Source organism: Anguilla rostrata, chromosome 16, assembly GCF_018555375.3.
Source record: "Anguilla rostrata isolate EN2019 chromosome 16, ASM1855537v3, whole genome shotgun sequence".
In the NCBI taxonomy this organism is placed as follows: domain Eukaryota; kingdom Metazoa; phylum Chordata; class Actinopteri; order Anguilliformes; family Anguillidae; genus Anguilla; species Anguilla rostrata.
This window is the reverse complement of record NC_057948.1, coordinates 26,946,334-26,964,766: the sequence shown is the minus strand read 5'-3', so window position 1 is coordinate 26,964,766 and position 18,433 is coordinate 26,946,334. Positions and strand designations below refer to the sequence as shown.

The following is an 18,433-nucleotide window of genomic DNA, read 5'->3' as shown; positions in this document are numbered from 1 at the left end:
TAGCGCTTTGGCTTTAGTTCTCTTAAGTAGAAATTCATGAACGTTTGATGTGTGAGCAGGGATCAGAGGGTGGGGTCTCTAGAAGGGATCTGAGGGTGGCGTCTCTAGCAGGGATCAGAGGGTGGGGGGGTCTAGCAGGGTTCTGAGTTGGGGGTCTCTCACAGTCAGTGTTGTTCTCTAGGTCCTGGGGCGCTGCTTCCTGACGGTGATGCAGGTGCACTTCCAGTTCCTGTCCCAGGCCCTGCAGAAGGTGCAGCCCGTGGCCCAGTCCTGCCTGGCTGAGGCCCTGGCCCAGGCCCAGGAGCGCCGCTCCAGCGCCCCGCCCCACAGCTCCGGAGCCACGCCCCTGACCGAGCTGGAGGAGGCCACCCGGTCATGGAAGGGCGCGGCTGAGGTACGTCCCTCTTAGCGGGCCTGGGAGTGAAGAGCAGGCCGGGGCCTTATTTTACAAAAACAAATTAATTCTGCTCACCCGTAGCGACAGCTGTTCTAATCACTTGTTCCTTTGATGTTACCCGTTTGTCATATCCTGGAAACCATACGTGTTAATCAGCGCTCGGAGTTATTAACCAGCGCATTGCTTTCGCCTTTCTATTTTCAGAAAACTTTGCAAATGTTTACCTAAAGTGCACTTCTTTTTTCCACTGGGGTTGTGTCTGTGGTAATGGCAGTTCAGAGAGTTAGCTTCCGGTCTGTCTCTCTGGAGAGCAGCCTCTCTGTATTAATAGAGCACATTACAGCCAAACACCTTTTCAACGCTGCTGTTCCTGGAATTAACTGTGTTTAAAATTCTTAGAACTTTCTGACTGAAATTTCTGCTGAACCACTTAATTTTTTTTATTTATTTGATTCACATCCTAAAATCATTTCAATACCAAGACAGGAGCCTTCATGAACCTTTTACAAATAAAGTATGATGGTCTGGTTTATGGCTTAAAAGTTTCTTACAGGTGAATTATTATGGTTATTGTATTGTTTTGCAGTTTCAGAAATTACAACATATATGGTTCTAATTACACATTTATTTGAAATATTATATTCAGGTTCAGTTTACAGGTAAATAAATGAGAACCAAATACTGAAGAACGCGTGTGTAAATATATGCTGTTAAATACAGACCAGCCATGCTCACATTTTACTCCTAAATAGGTGCAGGATTTGTGGGGAAAAACTCCAAGTCTCCTGGGTTTGATTAGAAGCTCACTTATATCACACTTGTTTAATTAGATTTTATTTATTCAGTGGTAAGGTTTCGACAGTGGTGCACATTCCCCAGCACATTCACACAACGGAATAAAAGAGTGTTTGTGCCCGTAAGCCTGTTAAAGGGGGGGGGGGGTGAATTAAAGCTAATCCAGCAGCTAATCAGCTGAGTGTGTTTGTGCGAGTGGGGCAGTGGACTGGTGCCGGGGTGAATGGGGGCGCTTTGTTATGCCCGGGCGTGCCGAGCGCTAGCCCTGGCGGTTAGCGGGCTGGCTGCCCCGCAGGAATGTGCTGTAGGAAGTGGGATGGCTCTCACAGCTGGAGGGCTTTGTCAGGGAGAGCCGCGCTCAATGCCGAGGCTCCGCTTCCTGTGGCAGTGGGGCCCCAGCAAATCCTATTCTTCTGACCCTCGAACGCGCAGAAACACTCTGGCCTGGTGTCCCACATGCGCGCTCGATTACGACGGAGCACCGAGTCCTCGCAGGAAAGCGCTTCCACAGTGTCAGAGCGCCGCGGTTTCACAGCATTCCCTGGCCAGCGTGCGCTGCCAAGACTAGCTAGCTTTTCTTGTTTCTCCCCCCCCCCGCTAATCAAGGTGAGATGCTTTAAAGATGAGATCACCATGACATCACTGCTGTTTATTTTTCATTGCAGCCAATAGGTTTCTGAACAGATGTGTGTGTGTGTGTGTGTGTGTGTGTGTGTGACGAGGAGCGAGGAGGGAGACGGCGGAGGGTAAGAGATGAGTGTGGGTGTGTGTGTGTGTGTGTGTGTGTGTGAGAGAGAGAGAGTGTATGTGTGTGTGTGCATGTGCTGGTGTGCATGTGTGTGTGACAGCATGTGTTTGTGTTTGAGTGTGAGAGAGAGAGTGTGCGTGTGTGTGTGTGTGTGTGTGTGAGAGAGGGCGTGTCTGTGTGCGCGTGCATGTGAGAGTGTGTGTATGTGAGAGAGAGAAAGTGTATTCACGTGCGTGTGTGTATGTGTGAGAGAGAGGGCGTGTTAGTGTGTGTGTTTGAGAGAGAGGGCGTGTTAGTCTGCGCATGCGTGTGTGTGTGTGAGAAAGAACGTGAGTGTGTGTGTGTGAGAGAGAGAGAGAGAGTGTATGTGTGTGTGTGCATGTGCTGGTGTGCATGTGTGTGTGACAGCATGTGTTTGTGTTTGAGTGTGAGAGAGAGAGAGTTAGTGAGTACAGTATGTGTGAGAGAGCGACCGTGTTAGCGTGCGTGTGTGTGAGAGGGCGTGTTAGTGTGCGTGTGTACGTGTGAAGCATGTGTATGTTTATGAGAGAAGGTTTCTGAAATGTGTGTGATGGGTGGTGTTGTGTGTGTGTGTGTGTGATAGAGAGAGGGTGTGTGAGTGTGCGTGTGTGTGAGAGAGAGGGTGTGTGAGTGTGTGTGAGAGGGTGTGTTAGTGTGCGTGTGTGTGTGAGAGAGAGGGGGTGTGTGAGTGTGTGAGAGGGTGTGTTAGTGTGCATGTGAGAGAGAGAGGGTGTGTGAGTGTGTGTGAGAGGGTGTGAGAGAGAGAGGGTGTGTGAGTGTGTGTGAGAGGGTGTGTGAGCGTGTGTGAGAGGGTGTGTGAGTGTGTGTGTATAGGCGTGTGTGTATGTGTGTGAGAGGGTGTGTGAGTGTGTGTGAGTGTGTGTGAGAGGGTGTGTGAGCGTGTGTGAGAGGGTGTGTGAGTGTGTGTGAGAGGGTGTGTGAGTGTGTGTGAGAGGGTGTGTGAGTGTGTGTGAGTGTGTGTGAGAGGGTGTGTTAGCATGCGTGTGCGTGTGAGAGGCCGTGTTAGCATGCGTGTGTGTGTGAGAGACCGTGTTAGCATGCGTGTGTGTGTGTGAGAGACCGTGTTAGCATGCGTGTGTGTGTGTGAGAGACCGTGTTAGCATGCGTGTGCGAGACCGTGTTAGCATGCGTGTGTGTGTGAGAGACCGTGTTAGCATGCGTGTGTGTGTGAGAGACCGTGTTAGCATGCGTGTGTGTGTGAGAGTGTGTGTGAGAGGCCGTGTTAGCATGCGTGTGTGTGTGAGAGTGTGTGAGAGGCCGTGTTAGCATGCGTGTGTGTGTGAGAGTGTGTGTGAGAGGCCGTGTTAGCATGCGTGTGTGTGTGAGAGGCCGTGTTAGCATGCGTGTGCGTGTGAGAGACCGTGTTAGCATGCGTGTGCGTGTGAGAGAGAGAGGGTGTGTGTGCAGGTGAGGGGCCATGTTGGCATGTGTGTGAGACCCGTCTGACCCCGGCTGTGATGTGTTCCAGGCCACGTCGCGGCTGAGGGAGAGGGGCAGAGACGGTTGCTTGGCCGGGATCGAAGTCCAGCAGCTCTTCTGCTCACACAACACCACCATCCCTGAGAGCCAGCTGAAGGAGCTCAACATGAAGACAGATAACGCCTTACAGGTGCACCTACAGGCCACACAGGCTAATGTCTTACAAAGACTGCTGTAGTCACACATTATCACACTTTTCTGTATCTATGAACGCCCAGCATTACCCCGGATAAATGAGTCTACCAAAAAATGTAATGTTGTCATTGTTTATTTGCAGAAAAATATATTGAATATATATATGTGGTCATTTTAAACCAGGTCATTTAAACCTCTTTGCCATGTTATAATAAAGGCTTACATTTTAAATGAGTGTCTTGGATTCAGTATGGAAGAAACGGGCTTTATACATTTGTGAGCGATATCGCTAATCACTGGCTTTCTTCACATTTTTTAAGTAAAACGAACCCGCATTATCCAAAGAGCACCTGTAGGCCTGAGATACTCGAGCAGCACTTACTTTTTCTCCTGCTAGGGCAGCAGCAAGTTGTGCTTCTTTTTTTTTGTCCATCCAGGCTTATAAAGTGGCTTTGGAGAGTCAGGGCCACAGTGAGTATGCCCTGAAGGCTGGGTTCCACCTCAATCCCAAAGCTGTGGAAGCATCTTTGCAGGTAGAGTATGTGTGCCTCTAATACTGCTCTAAGTGTGTTGTTAACAGAAGGAAAGCTTGTGATAATGAAAAGCACAATAATAATTTAATAGCCCTTTAAACCGTAAATGCATTTGATGAAAAGAACTGCCAAGGTTACTGAGACAAATCTGATTAAAATGTGGACAGGGTGCTGATTGACCCGTTTGATATCTCGTGACTGAAGATCTCATGCACTCTCCTCTGATTGCATGTGTGTGTGTCTGCATGCGTATTTTTTGTGTTGTCTGTTGTATGTGTGTGTACGTGTGTGTATATGTTTGTGTGTGTGTGTATATATGTATGTGTGTGTGTGTATGTATGCGCATGTGTGTATGTATGTATGCGCATGTGTGTGTGTGTGTACGTGTGGGTGTGTATACACATGTGTGCGTGTACGTGCGTACAGGGCTGCTGTGGTGAAGCAGAGGCCCAGCAGGCCGGTCGGATGCAGACCCCCTCCCAGCCCATCCAGTGTGAGCTGCCCACCATCCCCCTGCAGATCTGCTCCCACTTCCTCAAAGGCGTGTCCTTCAACGAGTCTGCCGCCGACAACCTCAAGCTCAAAACGGTACTGCTCAGCCCAGCTCTGCCACTTCATCATCATCATCATCATCATCATCCACCGCCAGGCAGGGCTGAACTGCCACGGGCTTTCTGTTTTCTGCTGGTCATGTCTGGCTTCATTACCAGCTCAACAACCTTCCTTTTCAATGTCCAGGTCTCGGGTTAATGTTATTTTATTTAGTTTATTTAACCTTGTTTACCCAGGAAGTCCCTTGAGATAAAATCACTTTTTCGAGGGAGACCTGGGCAGGAAGGCAGGCACCATAAGTAAAATACAATACATAATAAACCATACAGTTCACAGAGACTTATCTAGAACTGTTGAAATGTTCAGAAGAAGTATTATACAGAAGGGTAATGAGGTGATGGGTGTTTTGGAGGTTCCGTGTTGAGGATTTGTGCGGCTGTAGGCTGTTTCCAGGGTTTCGGCTGAACACAGCCGTGTGTTTGGTGCCCCTTCAGCACACCATGCTCCAGCTGATTAAAGAGGCAGCAGAGCGCAATGGGGTGACCCTGCGGGACGACTCCCCCGTCACCGACGTCCTCAACCAGGTGTGTCCCTCCAGCTGGAGAGGAGCCTGCAAGACCGCCGTGCAGCTACTGTTCGGCCAGGCGGGGCTGGTGAGTACCGCGCACACACACCTGCGTACACACGCTTACACGCATGCTTTCTATCACACACACACACACACACACACACACACACACCTGCGTACACGCATGCTGTCTATCACACACACACACCTGCGTACACGCATGCTGTCATACACACACACACAAACACACACACCTGCGTACACGCATGCTATCTATCACACACACACACTCACCTGCGCGCACGCATGCTATCACACACACACACCTGCGCGCACGCATGCTGTCATACACACTCACCTGCACACACGCATGCTATCATACACACACACACACACACCTGCGTACACGTATGCTTTCTATCACACACACGCACACACACCTGCGCACACGCATGCTGTCATACACACCCACCTGCGCACACGCATGCTGTCATACACACTCACACACACACACCTGCGCGCACGCATGCTGTTATACACACACACACACACACACACCTGCGCACACGCATGCTATCTATCACACACACATGCACGTACACACGATTTCTATCATACACACATACAGGTACACGCATGCTATCTATCACACACACACACCTGCGTACACGCATGCTGTCATACACACACACGCACACACACCTGCGCGCACGCATGCTTTCTATCACACACACATGCACGTACACACACGATTTCTATCACACACACATGCACGTACACACACGATTTCTATCATACACACACACGCTTACACGCATGCTTTCTATTGTACGCACACACGCGCTTTCTGTCGCATGCATATAGGCGTGGACACACTTTCTATCACACGCACATATGCGTACACGCCCACTTTCAATACCTACAGCTACACAATACCTATGCTGTCCCAGTCACGCACACATGCGCGTGCATGCTTCTCTGGCATACATACACATTTGCTCAGGAAAATAGGGACACAGCCCTGTGGGGAGACCACCTTTCGCACAGTCCTTAGGGCAAAAGGCCTCTGAACATCAGAGGGGGGGGTGGAGCTCCTGTTCGGTTTTAACTTGGCGCTCGTTGGTCGATGATTAAAGTATGAAAACGAGATCAGAAGCGTTGCCAGAATCCCATCGGAAAGGCTGCGATCACACAAACGGCTGTGGGCTGTTTCCAGGGTTTTGGCTGAACAGCTGTGTGTTTGGTGTCCCTTCAGCACACCTGTGCTGTGTGGCTGAAGCCAGCTGACGTGGCGGCGGGGGGGGGGTTTGGGGGGTTTGGCGGGTTTGGCACACGTCTGATCTCACGTGGAAGGTGTCGGCGGGTCCTTCAGCGTTCAGCTCCGCCGTGTTTGTTTGGCCTGTCAGTGCGGCCCGCCTCGCTCGCCGCGTTCAGGGCCATAAGTCGTGCTCAGGCGTCACTTGAGAATGTAAACTGCGTCCCGCTGATGGACGTGACCTTTGCGTTTCCCCTCGTCTGAGGTCTGGCCGCCCCTGGCAGGCCGGTGTCCGCGGCAGCGTCTGAAATTCGCTCCCGACGCCGTTCGGTGGCGGGTCATTCCAGAAAGCCGGGCCGCTGCCGTTGGTAACCGTAGCCGCGGCGGCGCGGCGGCAGAGCCGGCCCTTCTGGAGGATTAGAGCTCAGCCCCCTGCTGATGCTGAAGACAGTGACGCGTGCGCGTGAGTCACAGGAGCGCTGTAACTCCTGTGCGCGTCTGTGTCCGCTGCCAGAGGATGTACCTGCGCTATAAATAACAACAGGCCGCTTTCCTTCCTGCCCAATGCCTGAGGTGGGTGTGAGCGCTTTTCTACTGAGGGCTCCGCTCCACTCCCTCCGACGAACTCCTGAATGAACCTGCGTCATTCCATACTGGTTATGTGTGCTAGGGAATCCCCAATTAAGTCCCATGTCATGTATTGTTCTGCAGTGCCCTGTATGCCCGGAGCAGTGTTTTGTGCATTGTAAACATAGTTACTGTGTTACTTCATTTAATGAACAATTAAACATTTGCTAGACGTGTGTGCGTGCGCCCATGCACACACAAATACATGCATACATATATTCACATTGTGTGTGTTTTGTGGAATTTTGTTTTGAAATGGGAAGTAGAATGACACAAATGTAAAATCTTACTTTTGAGTCTGCACTTTCAATTGCAGTGTTTATTTGTATTCCTGACTGTGTGTGTGTGTGTGTGTGTCTTTGTCTTTGTGGGGACAGGTGGTGGTTGACACTGCTCAGATTGAAAACAAAGAGGCCTACGCTCCCCAGATTACCCTGGAGGGATCCAGAATTGTTGTTCAAGTCCCCTCTACATGGTAAAAACACTATCACCTTCACACTTTGTGTTTCACATGTTCACAACCATTCTCGTGCTGGTTAACACAGATAATAGGAAATAGTTATTTACTGTACACGTGCATATTTTTGTTTGCTTTCCCATTGTGATGGGATTTGCTAGCTGAGGCTAGCTGCTGTAGCTTCTGGACCAGCTGACCTGCTGTGTGATCAGGCAAGGCTGTGTCATGCTGTGGTGAAATACTCAGGTGCTCTGCATCACACACAGGTGTCTGAAGGAGGACCCAGCCACTATGTCCCTGCTGCAGCGCAGTCTGGACCCAGAGAAGACGCTGGGCTTGGTGGACGTGCTCTACACTGCTGTGTACGACCTCAACAGGTGGAGAGAATGCAGGTAAGACAAAGAAATGTGGGATTGTTAGTGGCATCAGTCGGCGTTAGTGCTAAGCCGTAGAGCCAGTCACATTGCCCGCTAGCATTGCTAAAATTGAGATTCTTTTGAATGATGTCATTGTGGCAGCCCCCAGCAGTAAGTCTCTTTGACCCTATCAGGGAGCAGGCCCTGCCCACCATTCAGGTGCAGCTGCAGCGGGAGAGCTCGGACTACAGCCCGCAGACAGACCTGCCGCCCGGCAGCGGGTCCAAGTCCTCCAGCGGCCTGCCCAAGACCATCTCCAAGCTGACCTCCAAGTTCACCAAGAAGGTGTGCTCCAGCAGCGGCAGCGGAGGCAGCTACTCCATCCCCAACACGCCCTCCCGCAGCGCCCCGGACGACAAGGCCAAGGGCGGGGCTGGGGGCGGAGCTGACGGCAGGCTCCAGGGCATCCTCCACATGAGCAGCTTGCCCTGCACCCCCGACCCCGGGCAGTCCCCGCAGAGCCTGGCCGCCCAGCTGGCCAACGGCTGCCTGCCAGACGAGAAGGGCATGAACCTGCCCACGGACCAGGAGATGCAGGACGTCATCGACTTTCTCTCAGGGTTCAACATGGGCAAGTCCCAGCAGGCCTCCCCCCTGGTCAAGAGGAGGAACTCGGTGGCCTCCACCAACGTGTCCGAGCTGAAACCCCCCACAGGAGCGGCCCCGCCTACACAGGCTGCGGCCCATAGTGCCCTGCAGCCCCCTGCCCCGGTCCTGCCACAACCCCAACCGCAGCCGCAACCACAACAGCAGCCACCGCAACCGCCACAGCAGCCGCACCCAGCTCAGAAGCCACCGCAGCCACACCCCCCTTCCCAGCAGGCACTGCAGTACTATCAGCACCTGCTGCAGCCCATTGGTCAGCAGCAGCAGCAGGCCTCTCCACAGCACCCTTCCCAGCAGCCTCCACCCCAGCAGCAGCAGCGCGTGCCAGCCAAGTGGCCCACCAGCTCCACCCAGCACCCCCCACAGGGCCCTCCCCCCGCAGGGCTCTCTCCCATTGGGCAGCTGGGGCAGTGGGGCGCGCCCGGCCTCCCGGACCTGAGCTCAGACCTGTACAGCCTGGGCCTGGTGAGCACCTACATGGACAGCATGATGTCAGAGATGCTGGGCCACAAGCCCACCGGGCCCCGGAACAACACCTGGCCCAACCGGGACCAGAGCGAGGGCGTGTTCGGGGCCCTGGGAGACGTGCTTCCGCGCTTCGAGTCCCGCCGGTTAGGAGCCCTGCTTGCTGAGCACAGCCGCTTTTATACTGAATATAGGGTCCAGTCGCTGAGGCAAAATGGCAACACCTTTATTATGAATTGGAACAACGTGATTTCCCCCCCTCTATTATGTTCAGCTGGTGCTATTTGAAATGGCGTATCAGTGATCCAGACGTGGGAGAGAGCCCCTTTGTGTGCATGATCACAGGGGTGCTGAGAGAACTGTGTCAGCACAGGCTGTGCTGAGAGGAGCGTTTCAGCACACAGATTACACCCCTCTCTGACTCAACAGAGACGCGCCCATCTAACGCGGCGGTCACTGGCAGAGCATTCATTACTCTCAGACTGAGCGCTTTGCTTTCATCGTTATCCTTATGTTGTGGTCTGAAATCTCTTGGTTTAAAGGATCTCACGTGTTCCAGCATAGACCAGAACCATAACTCACTGTAGACAACTGCAGGATACTGGGCACAACTCACAATCGGTAATTGAACTTCCTGCATTATATAAATGGATACTGACACTGGGACATTGGTGTGTATTTTAATGCAGTGTCTGGGCTGATGTGCAGAACGCATTGCAGTGAGCTAAAGTGTGTCATTGTGCAGTGAAACAGCTTTTTATTTTCCGCTACACTGACTGCGTAGCCAAGCCCGGGGAGCAGATTGCATAACCGTGACACGAACGTTAGGAGACACGTGCAGTTCCTGGCAGATCCCTCCCGCAGTGGGGAGGCCTGGGCCCGCGCCTCACTGGGGAAGGCTTGGCGGGATTAGCTGGGGTATTAGCGGCGTCGCCATGGCGGTCGCGGAGCTGAGTGGCGAGCGAGAGCCGGTGGAGGTGTGGTAGAGCGGTCTCTGCTGATCCCCAGCGCTCCGGAGCCTAACAGGGCCTGGTCTCCCTCAGAGCACAGGGCCCAAGTGCTCTGTGAAAGTACCGAGCCGTCCGAGCTTTCCGTCAGGCTCGATCCATAGCTCACACAGACGGCCGACAGCTCTGCTGACTCAGGCACCGTCCTTCATTTGAAGAGCTGTGGTTAAGGGGTTCAGGATCTAGGGAGTATTATTTACTGAGTTGTCCTGGTGTGTAATTACCTAAATAAATCCTCATAAATACACGCTTGAATCTACATGTAATTCCTTTGTCTTGCGTTCCTGCTCTTACCGTCAGGGGCTTATTTGAGAGGCGTCAGCGACCTGTTTTGTAACGCAGCCTTTCTGCATGGGCAGGGTCGATTGTGTGCAGGCTATTGTGCCTTTTCTGCCATCACAGACAGTCTGGCTTAAAGGATTGCGCTGCGGGTCTGGATGTGGTGAATTTAGCTGAGTGAGTCAGAAGCTGACTGTGGGTTTTATCTTGGTGTGTAGTGGGCTCGGACCCAGAGTTTGCCCGGTACGTGGCCGGCGTGAACCAGGCCATGCAGCAGAAACGGCAAGCGCAGCACGTTCGTCACCCCAGCAACGCACGCAGCAACTGGCCAATCGCTGACGAGTCTCACAGGAGCTGGCCCCACCCGGAGTACTACACTGAAGGGTAAGCCAAATATGTCAAAATGTTACAAGCCTAACTCCCTCAGCCAACCCAAACATCCTATTTATGCTTGCTCCCATTTTCCCATTCTCCACTAGATTTAACTAATGATGCATTAGCAGTCTCGCTTCTGAGGATGTGCAGTGAGCTCCATATGGTTACGAAGACTTATTATTCTTGATTTGGCTCTGTACTCTGTGCTTTTAGATTTATAATTTAAAAATTCACATGCAGTTAAAGTGGTCCTCTTGTTGACAAACGCCAATCACACCAACATGTGAATTGTTTGATTGCAAATCTAAAATTGTGGAGTACAGAGCCAAAGCAAGCAATCAAAAGCATGCCTTTGTCCCCAGCTTTATGGAGCTCACTGTATATGCTCAGCCTGGTGGAGGTTCAGGGTTGGTGGGTCATTTGATAGCTTATCCCATATCCCAATAAGTTTGAGCAGTTGAATGTGACTGAAACGCTCGGAGCAGGGGATAAAGTGAGGTCAGCCATTACTTTGAGGTTTCTGCTGTGTGTTTCTGGAGCAGGGATGCCATGAGCAGCAGCTGGTCGGCCAATCAGGGGGACTCGGCCAGCTCAAGCGACGAGACCTCTTCGGCCAATGGGGACAGCCTGTTCTCCATGTTCTCAGGACCCGACCTTGTAGCAGCTGTCAAACAGAGAAGGTACACCTGGCCCTACCCTCCAGACAGCCTGTTAGTGCCATGTAACCTCATTAAGTTTACTCATTTAAGCCAGGCTTGTCCCGATGCCACAGGACAGTGAAAATGTGTATTATAAAATATATTATGAATCTTTGCTACTTACGCAGCCCTGGCTCTTCCTTGTACTTACGATTCAATTCATATATTTGCTTTCTTCCGGGTTAGAGTAATGTACTAATGAAAATCCTTTCTGTGCAGAAAACACAGCTGTGGGGAGCAGGAGGCGTTTACCCTTCCCTCGCCCCCCCTCCATCACACCGGGGAGGACAGCAGCCAGGTGAGTCTGTGCAGCTGTGGCGGTCAGCGGAAACAGACGTCCGTTTTACACGTATAACGTCTAAATCAGGGCTGGCCACTCCTGTTCCTGGAGATCTACAGTCCTGTAGGTTCTCATTTAAACCCTAATTTGGCACGCCTGATCCTAATAATTAGCAGCACATTGAGATCTCTAGCTGTGGAATGAGGTGTGCTTTGTTAGAGTTGAAGTGAAAACTTACGGGGCGGTAGATCTCCAGGAACAGGGTTAGGCAGCCCTGGTCTAACTGGTCTGTCACCCTCCATCCCTTCTGCTGTCCTGCAATCTGTACACATCCAGCCTAACAGTCATTTCTAGGTCTTGCTTTTTTTAAATATGGAATTTCACATAACTTTGTTTCATTGTAAATTCAATTTCTTCTGGATATTTTCTTGAGCTATTATGTTACCGTTTTTTTACATACCATCATTGCTTCCAACAAACTGAAAGGGGGGGGGTTACAGATTGATTTCAGTCACCTGGAGCAAGTAGTAATTGAAGGGTGTTTAGTGTGTCATTTTGGTGATATTTGGTATGCTGTATGCTAACTGTGCTCCCGACACTTTACCCCACAGGACTGCAAAATGAAAACCTGGCCTCCGAAGGCTCCTTGGCAGCACTCCTCCCCCCACACCAACACCCTGCCCAATGTCAGCTCTTCCTTGTACCAGATGACCATCCCCTCCAGCCAATGGAGCGACTCCATGCAGATGCTGCAGTCGCCGGTGTGGTCTACGGCCGGTGACTGCCCCCCCTCCGCGGGGATGACCCCCGGCTTCCCCTATGCGCAGCCGCAGACGCAGACCCCTCTGCAGACCCCGCAGACGCAGACGCAGCAGCAGCAGCAGGCTTCCCAGCACAAGGCCGTCGGCAAGGGCTTCAAATCCTTCCCCCTGAAACACGAGCACAGGCCCTCCTACCTGCACCAGTACTGAGTCCGAGCGGCGCGGCGGGAGCCGGAGCAGCGCCCGCGCGTCGCCATGACGACTCGGCGCGGCAGGACTCCGGCCGAGCGGCGCCAGGTGTGTATATAGGCCTGTCCCGTACTCGTAGTCGTGTGTGTGTGTGTGTGTGTGTGTGTTTACTGTAGAGCGAGCCGCGACCGTTAGTTATAAGCTGCTCCGTTCTTGAATCCAAATCCAAAATGTGTGAAATTGGGGGGGTGGTCTTACTGAGTTTGTAGCCAAGCTGAAGCAGACACTGCAGCACTAACATTTTATACCTATTTTTCCATTTGAGAGTTTTTCTAAGCTGTTGTGCTGGCTGAGCTGTGTGCATGACAGCAGCTAATCTGATGGTCGCGTCTCTTGTCCAGTTAACGTATATGCTTTGTTTCCTGAGCATTAGGTAGCCTGTGGAATGCAGTGGAGTACAAGTGCTTGTCCATTTTGCTACTTTTGCGACTGATAGTTTGTGTTAGCTATGAGGACGGAGAGACCCCTCCAGTGGGAGTCCTCTGATCCTGAAGTATACTGTGTGGCTAAGAAACTGTAACTGCCAAATCTCATGCAAGATGAACCAGACAACAGCTCTCATCTATTGTTTCATTGCTTGTAAATTACTCAAACTGAAATATAAATTATTTACTTCCATTTGTATTAAATAGGCTTTGAGCTGGCTCAGCAGAAATATAATAATCATTACAGAAGTGTAATTTGAAAGACACACTCTACTTTTTCAGCAACTGATATTGCTATAGAGTCAAAATAATAGCAAATATGTGCCATGTTAATATTAATAACGCTTTACAGATTATTTTTCCAACCAAAGCGTTGTTCAGAGTATGAATGGTGCTTTAGAGTAAAAGAATGAGTTATAATAATAATAATAATAATAATAATAATAATAATATCTACCTATCCCATTGTACAGTAACCTTGGAACATCTCTGTGGTTAAATATTAAATGGTCATTTTTTTGTTTTTCTGATTGGCAAGTTTCTAAATGCAAAAATTTGAAAAACAAACATAACATTTTTTTTTCCATTTAAATACAATATTTTTTTGTACAAAAATTGACAGTATTAATCTTATTTTTGTATTTTCTTAAATGTTATACCATTATTGTATGTTTCATGCTAACATAATTTAGGCGTATTGATAAATAGATCCTCTTCCCTCACCTCCCTAATAGAATGGTGAAAAGCACATTTTATTTACTACAGAGTTTAACTACATCATATATCTATAAGGTTACCAAATATGCCATTATAACACTAAAAAACATTATTGTGTGTTTAGGGCATTTTGAGCCCGGGTTTCTCAGTTTGTATGGCAGTGGGCTGTATTTAAATGCCCAGAATGCTGACTTTTCTGTGACGTTTGTGGATGCCAATGTTGCCTGTATTTCTATGACACCATCGTTTTCTGAAAACTAACATACCATGTTTACAGAGAATCATTCGCTGTATATATATAAAATACCTTTTTATAGTTAAGTGCTTTGCACAATCAAAATACGCGGTTTGTTGCTTTTTGTCTGTGTCAATCTCCCAAACTGTTGCTTTTTTTAAAGATATCTATGAAGACCTTGAACTGTAACTGTAAGCATTTCTCAGCTGTGTCAAACGGTTTACCAGTTGCTTTACTAAAAAAGAAAATGTAGCTCTGTTTGAGCAGATATGAAGGGGGACTGCTTGGCTTATGTTGCTTATTGTTCTCTAGAGGTGGCAACTTAAATCTTTCCAACTGTTCCAGCAAAGCAAAAAAAATAAAAATTAAATGAACTAGCAGTTTTGAAACCATTGTCTTTTTTGCCATTGTGCATTTCAAAGTCATTGGAGGTATGTCTTAATTTATCTCAAAGCAAAGATGTGTGGATTGCAGAAGTCATCTCAGAATATTTTATTTATTACACCCCTCCCCCTACCGTTTCAACTGACCTCCATGTTGATCTTTTTGTGATATCCATGTTATAAACTTATCCCCTTAAAACTGCCTCATCATAGTGACTGTAACTTCAGAAAAGCATCATCTCTTCAAGGACTCAGTGGTTTATGTGAAGTTGTAGCATCTCTACTTTTCTGAAGAAGACAGAAGATACATTTTTTCCCTGCTACTGTGTTTAGGTCCTATAAACAGGTAATATGTTGTATAAAAGCCATGGTGCATTTTTATCTCACGTTTGATCTGTCAGCAGTACTGCCATGAATGGTCCCTTGCTCATACCAACAAGTGCTGATTTTTTGCTTTGTTCCAACTCCCAAGCTTGCTGGCCAAATATATTCACTTTGTGTGGGATATTGCCCACTTTGTATTTCAGCATTTAAAAGCATACACTAGTAAAATAACTTTACTCTCAGACACGCACCTTTTTATGTAAAACACGTCTAAAAACATATTTTCTTGCACACAAAAATGTGCCTAAAGTGCTGCAAGCTTTATCACTGACCCCTCCGCTGAGCACCTCATCTAATTAGGATGTGAGTATTTTTAAAAATATTTGGACTTCATCACTGATAGAAAATTTAACAAGTTGAACGTAATCTTTGCTCTCCGGTCCCAATTCAGTCCAGAGACATTTTGAGTGCAACTGCTTTACCATTTGCAAGGAACAAAATGAAAGCACATTTGACAAATCATCATTACATGAACAGTATCAAAATGCATCATCTTGATTAGACTTAACGGCAACTGCACCCTCTACAGGCCTAACTGCATCTACAACTCATGTACACATTGGCTACACAAGTGACGCTAACCATTACTAACAAATGATGTAATACATTTATTAGTCATACATTAAAAATGTGTCATGTCAGTAATTCTACAATATGAAGATTTTCCTTGAGGTATCAAATCAAAAGGCTGTCCTTAATACATCAGACGTTATAGTAACCATAATAACCTTGGATCAGCTTGTTGACAGCATATGCCATGGGTTTCTGATGAGCTAACAGCATGTGACCAAACGTAAATACCACACAACGATTTCTGATGGTGAAATGACAATGTTCCCAGCTGATCAAGCAAACAATCCAACACTATTTTACACATCTACATTGAATGTTGTCAGAAATATGAAAGCAACTAGAATATTTAACATGTAAAATTGTAGAACTCCAGCATCCAAATACTAGGGTTTGGATCAGGTTTTGCTTTTATTCATTTAAAATGTGTGAACAAGGCAAAAAGTAATCTCTTCCGGAAACATCCAAATTGAAAGCTCATGATGAACCTGGGAAAATAAAGAGAGAATGCACCACCTGTCAACATTATATACATACAATTCAAGCAAGGACTGCTGATCACCAAACGCAACATTTTTACAATACGACAAATGGTTTTAGTACAGGCAGTGTGAAATTAACGAAATGTGATTCCAAAACAAAAACATCGTAGTATTGCTACATTTTGTTTAAACATATTATAGTATGTGGTTCTCTCACCTGTCATCTTGTTTTCTTTATTATCTGATGTGCTACAACCATTCACGCCCTCATTTAAGACCGGCAAGGGTATGGGCCGCACTTCTCCGTTTTGAAAAGGCGTCTACAAAGAATTCAGACGTGTAAAGCGCTGGATGTGGTGAGTACAAATGAACACATTATCAAAATTCCGTGTTCACGTAAATGAAAAGATGAAACTCACTGTCAATGTTGAAGGAACGTTTGGACTGGCATCCGCGATAGTTCCTAAATAAACAATGTTTCGGTGCAATATCTGCTGGTATCTAGACATCGAACAGAAACATATCACTTAGGGCCTTAGGCCGCCACGGCCCAACGAGATAAGCGACTAAGAACATACATTCTTACATAGATAAACACTTTCTTGGTTTGGCTCACTTACTGGACACATTCCGTTGCTCTTCCTTTCTGCATGTATTCGGTTATACATCTTACCAACTGGTCATTTTCGTCAAGTAACTGTAAATAAACCAGAATATTATTTATTTAAATTTAAAGGCGGTACCACATGCAATTAGGGAAAAAAATTCCTTTCCTCCAATTGAAATGGATTTTGCATATGGGCACAGATGCTAACATTTTTTGTATTATGGCGATTTATATTTTAGGATATGCAAACTAGCTCATGAATAATTACAACATGCAAATTTGCGTATTAAAACTTTGTTTCTCTTATACTTGACACGGCTGGTATAAAAACATCTAAATTAACTATTTAAAGCTGTTTCTTATTATTGCTTCAGATATTTTATAAAATGACATAATTTCAATTTCCGTAATATCAAATTATCAGCCAAGTCAAGCAGTAGCCTATCAATACTAGCGAATTAGATGGTTTGCAAGTGAAAGTACCTAGCGGGTTACCTGGTTTAATTGGTTAGTAACTAGAAACGCTACCAGATTAAAAAGTTTAAGTACAAAACGGCAACTAGGTATCAAATTAATGGTTATTAGCTTAAGTTACCCTGCTAAAAATTCAGGTGCGCAAGAATACTGCAGTAATAAAACGATATGCAATGTTAGCTAGCTAACGCTAAATTAGCTTTTCTACAACGTCCAGTGCTTACTCTTTGTATTATCTCCTGATCGATTTGTGCTTTCCCACGTTGCTTCTTCGGCACAAAGACGACAGACATTTTCCTTACATTTCTCGATCGCAAAAACTTCTTTTTATGTGTCTCAATTGCTTAACACTGGCAAGGTAACAAGAAAAACAAGCCCAACTCCATGTTAGCGATTTCACCGCTCTTGACGAAGCAGTGTGAAGCTAGCGACAGTAAGGACTTTCGCGCGGGTCTGAAAATTTCTAAATAAAAGTCCGACGGTAAAACCAATGTAACGATCAGTAAAATGAAATTAATTAAGGAAAAATCGGACTGCAGTTGTCCTAAAATATGAACTATTCGTTTTCTATTTGTACAATATTAAAACAACTTCGATTTTAAACACAGACATTGTAAAACTATTCACAACACTAATATTAATTACAAACAAATCTGTCTTCCTTTTTTCTATTTTTTTCCCTACATTTTTAACAATGACAATGCAAAATTTTAAATGGAGAATTAAAGATAAAATACACCCATTACTTTTAATTATTATTGCAATATCCAATACAACATTACATCAGTACATGAGTTTAACTGAATGGTAAGGGAAGAATTAGAGTAATTTAAAACGCATTGCTTCAACATTCTGTGCTAACTTGTAACATCAACTATGCAACTTAAAACAAATAAATATGAAAATGTGGCTGGATATTGCACTAGAATGGCAAGGAGAATAGGACAGTATTAACACTTGTTTGTAAAGGTGAAAACATCACACACAGAATATCAAGGCTGGGGTATAAGCATGCAGTACATAGACAAATTTCATTCAATTAAATCCCAATTGCTTTCTGATAGCATGACATATATAATGCGCTGCTGCCTCCCCTGGACATGGACATTTAAACATGCAATTTCTCAGCAAATAGTGTATTCCTATCTTCTGCTAGTACTGTTGAATGCATACAGTTTTTAACAAGTGCACATACAAGTCAAACAGTCTTGAATGAATTAAAATCTCTTTAAGAACTCAGAATATGACGCTTATTTGATATAAGTGACACCATATCTGAAGAGTGGAGGGTCCAAGGTTTTCAAAACACCCCCATATCATTGAGACAACATGTCCAGGGGAGGCAGCAGAGCATGTTATCTGTTATAGTATCAGAAAGCAATTGGACCTTAATTGAATGAAATTCGCCTATGTACTGCATGTTCAAACCCCA

At 47.1% G+C, this 18,433-nt stretch overlaps 2 protein-coding genes across 2 annotated transcripts in view; one reads left to right on the top strand and one right to left on the bottom strand.

Annotated features, from left to right (window-relative positions):
• LOC135241501 (granule associated Rac and RHOG effector protein 1-like) overlaps positions 1–14,481 on the top strand; it is a 32,358-nt gene extending 17,877 nt beyond the window's left edge. The window contains exons 3-14 of the mRNA XM_064311976.1: positions 182–394; positions 3,451–3,591; positions 4,034–4,129; positions 4,556–4,717; positions 5,176–5,334; positions 7,509–7,606; positions 7,855–7,980; positions 8,139–9,217; positions 10,580–10,745; positions 11,279–11,416; positions 11,654–11,732; positions 12,326–14,481. Of these exons, the coding sequence (XP_064168046.1) occupies positions 182–394; positions 3,451–3,591; positions 4,034–4,129; positions 4,556–4,717; positions 5,176–5,334; positions 7,509–7,606; positions 7,855–7,980; positions 8,139–9,217; positions 10,580–10,745; positions 11,279–11,416; positions 11,654–11,732; positions 12,326–12,685 (2,817 nt within the window). The 3' untranslated portion in view covers positions 12,686–14,481. The remainder of the gene's footprint in view (positions 1–181; positions 395–3,450; positions 3,592–4,033; positions 4,130–4,555; positions 4,718–5,175; positions 5,335–7,508; positions 7,607–7,854; positions 7,981–8,138; positions 9,218–10,579; positions 10,746–11,278; positions 11,417–11,653; positions 11,733–12,325) is intronic.
• A 1,349-nt stretch (positions 14,482–15,830) lies between these two features.
• On the bottom strand, positions 15,831–17,458 carry ss18l2 (ss18, like 2). The gene is made up of 5 exons (XM_064311975.1): positions 17,226–17,458; positions 16,541–16,617; positions 16,340–16,421; positions 16,138–16,240; positions 15,831–15,926 (listed from the first exon to the last, which is right to left on the bottom strand). Exons 1-5 carry the CDS (start codon positions 17,292–17,294, stop codon positions 15,916–15,918), a joined length of 342 nt encoding a protein of 113 aa, XP_064168045.1. The 5' UTR covers positions 17,295–17,458; the 3' UTR covers positions 15,831–15,915.
• Between the last annotated feature and the right edge of the window lie 975 nt (positions 17,459–18,433).

Excerpts from the sequence above, each read along its gene's own strand:
- ss18l2 (XM_064311975.1), bottom strand. The coding sequence starts at position 17,294 with ATGTCTGTCGTCTTTGTGCCGAAGAAGCAACGTGGGAAAGCACAAATC. Across the intron at positions 16,422-16,540 it reads AGAGCAACGGAATGTGTCCA|ATACCAGCAGATATTGCACC; the intron begins GTAAGTGAGCCA and ends TTCGATGTCTAG. Across the intron at positions 16,241-16,339 it reads ACGTTCCTTCAACATTGACA|ACGCCTTTTCAAAACGGAGA; the intron begins GTGAGTTTCATC and ends AATTCTTTGTAG.